Source organism: Oryctolagus cuniculus, chromosome 8 (genome assembly GCF_051225735.1).
Source record: "Oryctolagus cuniculus isolate XC-2025 breed Fujian yellow rabbit chromosome 8, ASM5122573v1, whole genome shotgun sequence".
Lineage (NCBI taxonomy): Eukaryota > Metazoa > Chordata > Mammalia > Lagomorpha > Leporidae > Oryctolagus > Oryctolagus cuniculus.
In genome coordinates, this window is record NC_142874.1 from 126492933 (window position 1) to 126503124 (window position 10192).

Sequence of the window (10192 nt, forward strand, 5' to 3'; positions counted from 1 at the left end):
TGCTGGTGGAGGATTAGCCTATTGAGCCGCGGCACCAGCCCAGTGTCAACTCTTAATTAGAGGAAAGCACTTATAATAATGAAGGTGTCATTTATGCACACCCATATAAATATGAGATCATAAACCTTTTTTTCAGTTGACAATTCAGATATTCTGACTGTGTGCTTATGTTGATCTGTGCAAGTTATATTTTAACTAACTGATATTTTTCATGTGTATCTAAGAGCAGAGGCAGCAACTATTTGAAAGGAAGCTTTGCATTTAAGTGGGATGTCTATTAAGTGGACTCCAGTTCTGCTGCTGCTACAGCTAGGTTGTTTCTTTAGCCCTGGGAGAGGTGGAAAGGTGCTGGTGTGGCCAATGGAATACAGTCATTGGATCAATATAAAGACCATCCTGGATGAACTCGCCCAGAGGGGTCATGAGGTGACTGTTCTCAAACCTTCCGTGGCCATTTCTCTTGATGTCAGCAAATAATCTGCTATTAAATTTGAGACTTTTCTTACATCATTATCCGGAGATGATTATGAAGTCTTTTTCAAAGAAGCAATTAGAAAACTGATTTATGATCTGCCAAATTACTCATTTTGGACATATTTTTCATTACTTCAGGAAATCGTATGGAAAGATTCTGATTTTATTGAAAGTATCTGTAGAGATGTGGTTTTTAACAAGACACTTGTGACAAAACTTCAAGAATCAAAATCTAACATTGTTCTTGCAGATGGTCTGAGTCTCTGTGGTGAGCTGCTGGCTGAGCTACTTCGAGTGCCCTTGGTGTACACACTCCGCTTCACTCCTGGCTACACCTATGAAAAGTATAGTGGAGGACTTCTGTTCCCACCTTCCTATGTGCCTATTGTTTATTCAGAATTAACTGATCAAATGACATTCTTGGAAAGGGTGAAAAATATGTTACATGTGCTCTATTTTGATTTTTGGTTCCAAGCATTTAATTAAAAGTGGAATCAATTCTATAGTGATGTTCTAGGTAAGTCATCTTCTCAATCGGTACTGTCAAGCCCTGACTTCTCAGTGCCTTTGGAGGTGAGCAGGTGTAGACACAAAATAAGACAGAATTTTCCTTTATTAATATGCTGATGAAATAAAAATAATCTAACAAATACAAAGTGCTGTAGAAAACCTAACAAAATAGATCAGTTAGAATCCTGAGGTCATCAATCATACAGGAAACTCCAAATCATAATGCCATAAAATAAGGCACTGAGATTGTCTCTAAGAAATTGAATATTCATTCTACTATACTTCTTATTTCATCTTTAAAGTCAATGTTACACCTCACTACATTTCATGATGAATGTCGACATGTAGACTGAGACTTTATTCATGAATTTCTAGTACAATTATCCATGTGACATTGAGAAAATTAAATGTATGTTTACGTTGTTGGTTTTTACTTTTGTGACTTTAAAGAGAAAAATGCATGTTGAAATGTGTATTGGCTTATTGGCATATTTGTTATGATAGTGAATATAATGAGATGAATTACAGAAATAGGGTCTTCTCACATTGTGCCTTTTATATAAATATACACACACATAAAAAGGGATATTTTGCTATATATGACTCATACAATATACAGATACATAGATACATGACAGATAATTGATCAAAGTATGGACACTTTTAATTTTTATTAATATAAACAGAACAGATTTTACATATTTCATAAGTACAATTCTAAGAAGATAACCATAATGTCCTCCTTCTCTTCCTCCCTCAACACACTTTTAAACAACTTTGGATACATTATTCAAACCAGGCATAGTCACTCTACAATTTTCCCATAATCTGATGTTTTGCTTTCTTTTTCTCCTTCAGGAAGGCCCACTACATTAACTGAGCTAATGGGCAAAGCTGAAATGTGGCTCATTCGCACCTACTGGGATGTGGAGTTTCCTCGTCCACTCTTACCAAATGTTGATTTCGTTGGAGGGCTCCACTGCAGACTTGCCAAACCTCTGCCTAAGGTAAACCTATTCTGGTTGGTTTGAATCCATTGGCTTAGTGTTTTCAGTAGAAATGATTCTGTGTAATTTATTCAGAGAATTTGAATCACAGTATGAAAAATACAGTATAGATTTCTGCCAATAGAAATTCTATTATTTTTCTACCATAGCAAGTACATGGATTTTATTTTTGTTACAGAAGAAATTCAGTTCAATTAAAGCATTTGTTATCCTAAATATAACAAAGAATCAGTCATTCATTTATAGAATATGTTAAATTACAAGAGTAATTTAACACAAGTGCTAGAAACATGGAGAAACATTTTTAGCCAGTATTTGCAGAGGAGACTTAAGACACTCTTTTGCCCTTACATGGATGGCTCTTCTTATGCAGTCTGTGGATTTCACTTCAGGCTGAGGACACAGACATAAGGCAGCCCGTGGATGTCTCCCAGACCCGTTTGAGCGACTAAAACATTGTCAGTTTTCTGTTAGAGCTTTTCAGTCAACCTCACATAGTTCCTTGATGGAGACTGTGAGTCCGTTGAGATCTTCCTGAGTGTAGAAAGGGATCTAAAGCTTAAGTGAATGTGGGCACTGAGGGGCTTTGGTCGGAAGGAGCAAGTGTAGCAGGGGTAGACAGACACAGGAAGTGGGTAGGATTTGAAGCAGTCATGTCAGAGGATTCAAGGGAGCTGGGGGGGGGGGGGGAATGCAGGTGGTCAAAGAAGATGAAAAAGTAGAGACGATGGGAAGGAAAGGGTGACAGAAGAGTCAGAATGAGGAGATCATAAGATCCCCAAAGAAGCCATGAGGTTCCAAACTATCTGTGTGAACATCACAACAATAAGAAAGAAAGCAGAAAGTTTTTTGCAGACCCCATCATCTTCACAAGTTTGAAAAAGGGTTGATCACCTGAGGCTCCGGCATGGGAGAAGTACACAACTGCCTGGCCCATTAAGAGCCAGTCAAGGGGACGTTGCCAGCCAAGGAGTCAAAGGAGAATTCCCACTCCAGAGAAAGAGAGCCAGCAAGTACTACCCCCAGCCTAGCAGGCTACTTGACTCTCTCCTTTGCTGTGTGCACCAACCCTTTTACTAGTATTTGCTGTGTTGCTGGCCTTTTATGATGGAACACATTCATTTTTCACAGGAGATGGAAGCCTTTGTGCAGAGCTCTGGGGAAGAGGGAGTGGTGGTGTTTTCCCTGGGGTCCATGGTCAGCAACATGACAGAGGAAAGGGCCACTGTGATCGCATCAACCCTTGGCCAGCTGCCACAAAAGGTGAGAAAAAGTTGCATTATGGTAGCAGCTACTGAATGAATCTTTTAAACTCTAAGAGGTTCTGATTACATAAACTTCCTGTGGGATAGGGTTACCATTAAGTATAGCAACGATTGATCTCAAAACTTACTTTAAAACAAAAATACACATGGAAATGATAATAGTACGACATAACGACCTTGGCATCAACATTGTAGTCAGAAGAAATATATCTAACATGTATGGTGTGAATGTGGTATTATACTGGTATTGCAGGCAGAAATCACCAGATTCTGTCCTGTGATTGACTCCTTTTCCATGCAGGATCCCTTAGGGCACTCTACACACTACAGATGTTATTAGAAAGGAGCACAATGTTAATGAGTAAATGTAAAATCATAGCAACAATAAATAGCTCTCTTTTTTAAAGATTTGTTTATTTCATTTGAAAGGAAGAGTTGCAGAGAGAGAGGAAGAGACAGAGATCTTCCATCCGCTAGTTCAACTCCCCAAATGACTGCAATGGCTGGAGCTGGGCCAGGCCAAAGCCAGGAGCCTGGAGCTTCTTCTGGGTCTCCCATGTGGGTGCAGAGGACCAAGCACTGGGGCCATCTTTCACTGCCTTCCCAGGCACGTTATCAGGGAGCTGATTCTGAGATGGAACAGCTGGGAATAGGACCCAGCACAGAAGGCAGTAATTTAACCTGCTGCACAACAATGCCAGCTCAATAAATAAATTAGAAAACATTCCATTGCATCTCACAGTTTAGTCTTTATGAAGAATCTAGACTTTTTGCCTGTGCTATATTTTGGAATAGTCTCTTTGATTGTACTACTCACAGTGCTATTCAGAGAAAGGAAGGCCAAAGTTCACCAATGTTAAGTCCAAGCACCAATCCACCAACCAAATTTCAAAAACGAGAGAAACAGCCTTCTTGATGAACATGGCCCTGCCAATATTGAATCAGGAAGCTGTATGTGACAGGCAGATATGGAATTCTGCCTTTGAGGTGAACCTTGTACCTAATAAAAGGTGGCCTCATTAAGGTCAATGTGATTGTAAAATAACTTACAAAACAAGCAAACTACCTCCAATATCCTCAGAAAGGAAAAATAAGACAGATTAATTCTATTTGTAAGATGAAAGTATAAATCATAGGTATAGAGAGCAAAATAAATGTGTATGTCATTTGCAATTTACTATACATTGTTATGATGGGATAAAGTAACTCTCATTTTCTTGTAATTGTATTTATCATTGATCATATCATTTATCCAAGACATTATGTGTAAACATTGTGATGGCCTTCCACACCTATCTGCATCTAAACATAAGTATTTTAACTGTAGATATTCTATTTTCACTATTACATTAGTATTTCCCATTATTTACAAGTTAATTTCCTTATTTCTCATGTTGAACATGCTTAAATATGTGAGCTATTAATACCTTCAAAACTCTAACGTGATCTGATATGAAATATGACTTCAGTGTCACATTTTCTTTACTGCTTTAGGTTGTATGGAGATTTGATGGCAAGAAGCCAGATGCATTAGGACGCAATACTAGGCTGTATAAGTGGATCCCACAGAATGACCTTCTTGGTAAGACTGAGAGAAAAAAACAAATTTGATAATCATTAGGTAAGGAAAAATTTATTAAACGTCCATTAATGAAAGCACAAAAATGAAATCTGAATTATTTTTATTTATTTTGCAGTGCTGGCTGATAAAAGCGAAAGGAACATTCACTGATATTTTATTATACAAAGTCGCCTTTCTTTGTGCATAGACTCAAACCTTCTATTTCAGTTATAATTACATCTCACTGAGAATCTGATTAATTGGATTGTCTCACTGTATCCTGTTTCTACAACTTTCACCTATCCTTTTCACATCACCAGAGTATTTCAAAAGCCATTGAAAATAACAGAACATCTTTAATTACATTTGTCTCTGCTTTTTCTATGGGAAAAAGTCCACAATCTTTTACCAAGAAGTAACAGAACATTTCGTGACAAATTGTAACCTCTCCTTCCTTTAATTGCAGCACCATGACCATCCCCCTTCCTGCTGCCTGCACAAACCAAGTATCAGATTCTGTCACATCATTATTTATTTAAGAGAGTACTATGCCCTATTTTCCACACAGACTGTTTCTTCTGCATAAGATACACTTTTTTATTTTTTCCTCTTGGCAATTTGTATTTATTGTCCAAGTCTCAAGTCACACACCACTTCTCCAATAGAACCTGGGTTCTTCTTCAATGTGATTTCATGGCCATAAAAACTCATTGTCTAGAAAACATTTCACCTGTCAGTTGTCATAAATTGTGCATTTCTCATTTTATCTTCAAGACTCAAAATTAATGATTTGGTTTAAATTCACCCAATCCCAGGTCATCCAAAAACCAAAGCTTTTATAATTCATGGTGGAACCAACGGCATCTATGAGGCAATCTACCACGGTATTCCCATGGTGGGCATTCCTTTGTTTGCGGATCAACCAAATAACGTTGTCCACATGAAGGCCAAGGGAGCAGCTGTTAGATTGAACCTAAACAAAATGTCAGCTACAGATTTGCTCAATGCATTGAAGACAGTCATTAATGATCCATCATGAGTATGATGCTTTTTAAATTGAGTGGAATTTATATATACCTCTCTTGTGACCTGTTTTCAAGCAGATATTTTATTATTATAAACAGAATAGATTGCATCTGTTTCATAGTTACCATTGTAAGAATATTACCATACTTCCCTCCCGTCCCCTTCCCTCCACCAAACCATCTCCTTCCCACCCTTCTTTTCTCTTCTTTAATTATTGCACAGACATAATTTTAATCCACTCATAACAACCATTGATTCACCATTAACCATAATATTCAATAAGTAAAAAGTAGAAAGACCACAATTCCACAGGAGTATGTAAAGTTAATCCCTTAGATTGATTGCTTGAATAATAACTGACAATATGGTGCTGTAATCAAAATAACTTTTAAGTATGCAAATAAAGTTAAAGAACAAATTTTTTTTCAAATATGCCACAGATCACTGATTAGTAAAATAATAAAATTGAAAAAAGATGATGAAATATTTCAAATCAACACCTAAACTTTCTGAAACTATTCTTTTGCAAATCAATTAATTTTTATTTTATCATTGTGGTAGTATGTTTTATGAGATATAATTATAAACCATAAAATTCATCTGTTGAAAGTATAAAACTCAAGTGAATTTGATATACTGTTACAAAACTGTTATCAAAAATTCAATGAGGGATTTTTTTCTTATCACACCAAAAACAAATCTCATATACCCTAAGGGTAACTCCAGGTAATCCTTAGCCTTAGGCAACTGCTAATTTACTTTGTAAATTTACTCTATATATTAGCTTATTCTGGACATTTCCTGTGAATGGAATCCTATAATAAATTTTCCATTGTAACAGGCTTCTTCTTTCACCTAGCATGCTTTCACTTAGCATCATATATGCTAGTCCCATCCATGTAGTTCATCAATTACTGTATTATTTCTGTTGATTGGTGAATAATGTTCTTTGGTATGGATATTCTACATTTTATGTACCTAGTTAGCAGACTAAGGATGTTCTAGTTGTTTCCAATTTTGGCTACAGTGAACACAGATATTTGTGTTTTGTATAAACATGTTTTTTTTTCTTGGTTTAGTATCAAGGAATGGAACTGTTGCATCATATGGGAACATTGTGTTAGTGAAATGTTTCAATTCTTTACAAAGTTGTTACAGCATTTACCATCCAACCAGTAGTGTTGTGGTTCCTCCATATCATTGCTAAACTTTATTACCAACTTTCTTTTTGAATATATTCAAAATATTCAAATATATTGGATGTGAAGTGATTTCTCATTTTGCTCTTCGTTGTCTTTTCTCTTATGGTTGAAGTTGAGGAACATCTTTTCATATACTTATTGAATAACCATGTATCCTCTTTGGTTAAGTCACATTTCCAATCTTTTTTTTTTTATTTGCATTGGGTTATTTGTTATCTTTTTTATTGAACTGTAAGAATTCTTTTTATATTATTGATTGAATTCTCTTATCCAAAATATGATATGCAAATATTATCTCTCATTCTGAATGGTTTGATTCATCATTTACTTCAAGATGCCCTTTCAAGAACAAAACTATTTAATTTTGATTAACTAAATCCTGATTGATCACATTTTTCCATAATACAAAGGGTAGAACTAATATATTGTGTTAGAAATATTGACAGAAACTAATTTGGGAAAGAAGTAGTACTGAACCAGTTCACCAAGAGCAAATAATACTGCACAGATGTGATAATATACCTCATCCAAAAAATATGCAGACTGATGCTTTCACCATAACTTTCTTTTTTTATCATTAGTATTTTTGAAGATTTTTATTTAATGAATACAAATTTTCATATGCACAGCTTTTAGGGATATAGTGTTTCTTACCCCCATACACGCCCTCCCACCTGCACTCCCATCCCTCCTCCCACTCCCTCTCCCATTTCACTTCCATTAAGATTCATTTTTAATTGCCTTTATATACAGAAGACCAACTCTTTACTAAGGAGAGATTTCAACTATTTGTACCACACATACACACAAAGTATAAAGTGCAGTTTGAAAACAAGTTTTACCATTAATTCTCATAGTATAACTCATTAAGAACAGAGGTCCAGCATGGGACCCAAGAGCACAGTAACTCCTGTTGTTGATTTAACAACTTAAACTCTTATTTATGATATCAGTGATCACCTGAGACTCTTGACATGAGCTGCCAAGGCTATGGAAGCCTTTTGAGTTCACAAACTCTGTTGGTTTTTAGACAAGGCCACATGCAAAGCGGAAGTTCTCTCCTCCCTTCAGAGAAAAGTACATCCTTCTTTGATGGCCCCTTCTTTCCACTGGGGTCTCACTCACAGAGATCCTTCATGCAGACCATTTTGCCAGTATGTCTTGGCTTTCCATGCCTGAAATGATCTCATGTTTTCAGTCAGGCCTTAGGTCCCCATAGCTTTCAAGACAACTATGAAATTTTGTGTGGTTCACTTAGAACATGTACATTTTTCTTACGTATCTCCAACTTAAGGCTATTTTATTTAAAAAAAAAAAAAACTTCTGTAATGTATTTTTTCAGATTCTAGCTCAAAGAAGAAAATAAACACAAAAATAATAGAGGAAGTGCCTAGAGGTACCAACCTCTCTGTCCATTAAAAGCTACTCTGAGAGAAGTTATTGATCCAAATGCATCAGTTAAGTGGTAGAAGTACAACTTGGGAAGTTCCAGAGAGGATCACTCCAGGAGAGGAGAGGAAACAGAAAGGTTAAAGGTGCTAAGGTGTGAGCATCTTTGTTGGCTTCAAGGGAACCCAGAAGACCAATGCACCTAATGGAGACAAATGATAATGCAAGATATTTCCAGAGTGTTCCCTCTTAGAGTCTGAAAGTCCAGAAAACAGTTTTTTTATTTTACTCTCAATAAGATGAAAAACAAAATGTAAGTATTAACAGGACAACATCTTGAGCTGTTGCACATTATTAAAAACATCACTGTGGCTTCTGGCAGGAAATCAGTCAAGCATGGAAAGCAAGACTGGAAAGACAGAGAGAGAACAGTTAGGAGGATTTTCACTCACAGTGACACAGTTGCCCTTGACAACTTCAAGGTGATCCCTCTTAAATTGCATTTCTGTCACCTTTTCTATGACACTCATAATGGCTCTTTACCATTCTCCTTAATAGGAAAGTTTTACTTTCCCACTGGGACTTTAATTTTCACTTTGAAAAATCTGTGTCACTCAAAAAAACCCTATTTGAAAAGCAGTTTTCTAAGACAACCCAAGTAGAATCACTACACTATTCCACAAATGTTTCACAGCACTTATTTTGACATCTATATGATACCTTTAAACAACGCTCAAAGATGACTTTTTCTTAGCCAACTTAACTTCCATTCAGTGTCACAATCTTATGTTTCTCTTTTAGATATAAAGAAAATGCATTGAAGTTATCAAGAATTCACCATGATCAGCCCATGAAGCCCCTAGATAGAGCAGTCTTCTGGATTGAGTTTGTCACGCGCCACAAGGGAGCAAAGCACCTTCGGGTTGCAGCCCACGACCTCACCTGGCTCCAGTATCACTCTCTGGATGTCATTGGGTTCCTGCTGGCCTGTGTGGCCACTTTAATATTTATCTTCACAAAGTGTTGTCTGTTTTGCTTCCGGAAGTACACTAAAACCCAAAAGAAGAACAAAAAGGAGTAGCTGTATCTAGGCCTTAAACTGGAGACCTTATGGATGGGAGTCCTCTGGTGCAGCAAAGTGAGAATATGATGAAAACTTTCTTCTTCCTGTGACCAATGATTTTACAATTAATTTGCTGAAGTTAACATTTATTTACCAGAAATATGTAATCTCTTGAAGTGTTAGGAATATTTCAAAACAAAAGAGAAATAAAAGAATTGCAAAAAAATAAAAATAATATAAATTTATATTCAAGTAACTTTTATAACATGTACATATAAAAAATGCACACAATACTTGTATTTTGTGAATAAATTTGTAGTTTTAACATTTTCTGAAGAAACTCAAATGATTACAGTTGTGCCAAAGGACTAACATTTCTTTGGTTTTGGAGACCAACACTTAATCTTTTTATTGTACATCCAGCCTCTGCATCACTTCATTTCTAAAAGACATTGCAAGAAGTTTTCCTTCTTCTAGCTAAAGTCTATTCCCAGAATGTATGTGAACTTTTAAATATAGTGACTTCCATTTCTTTCATATTATGAAATAAATGTTTTGAAAAAATTTTCAGTTGCGTAGTGTCATTCTTCTTTACTCTTTAACCTTTAAAAAGATTGATCTGGTTGTACTCATTGCCATTTTCAGCCCTTGGTAGTGGTCAGGGTCTGAGTTACAAATCATGATGAAATAGATCA

General features: G+C 36.1%; 2 protein-coding genes across 3 annotated transcripts; both read left to right on the forward strand.

Moving 5' to 3' along the window:
* Positions 1–270: 270 nt before the first annotated feature.
* LOC149125158 (UDP-glucuronosyltransferase 2B31-like) lies at positions 271–960 on the forward strand. The gene is made up of 2 exons (XM_089301783.1): positions 271–465; positions 613–960. The coding sequence occupies exons 1-2, from the start codon at positions 271–273 to the stop codon at positions 958–960; spliced, it is 543 nt and encodes a 180-aa protein (XP_089157909.1).
* Positions 961–1842: 882 nt separating this feature from the next.
* LOC100343233 (UDP-glucuronosyltransferase 2B17-like) lies at positions 1843–9627 on the forward strand. 2 transcript variants are annotated; one of them, XM_089302698.1, is made up of 5 exons: positions 1843–1991; positions 3123–3254; positions 4751–4838; positions 5633–5852; positions 9236–9627. In XM_089302698.1, exons 1-5 carry the CDS (start codon positions 1869–1871, stop codon positions 9513–9515), a joined length of 843 nt encoding a protein of 280 aa, XP_089158824.1. In that variant the 5' UTR covers positions 1843–1868; the 3' UTR covers positions 9516–9627. The 2 variants fall into 2 exon arrangements, with proteins under 2 accessions (XP_089158824.1, XP_089158825.1); XM_089302699.1 differs by having other exon boundaries at positions 5633–5849; positions 9233–9627.
* The last annotated feature ends 565 nt before the right edge of the window (positions 9628–10192 follow it).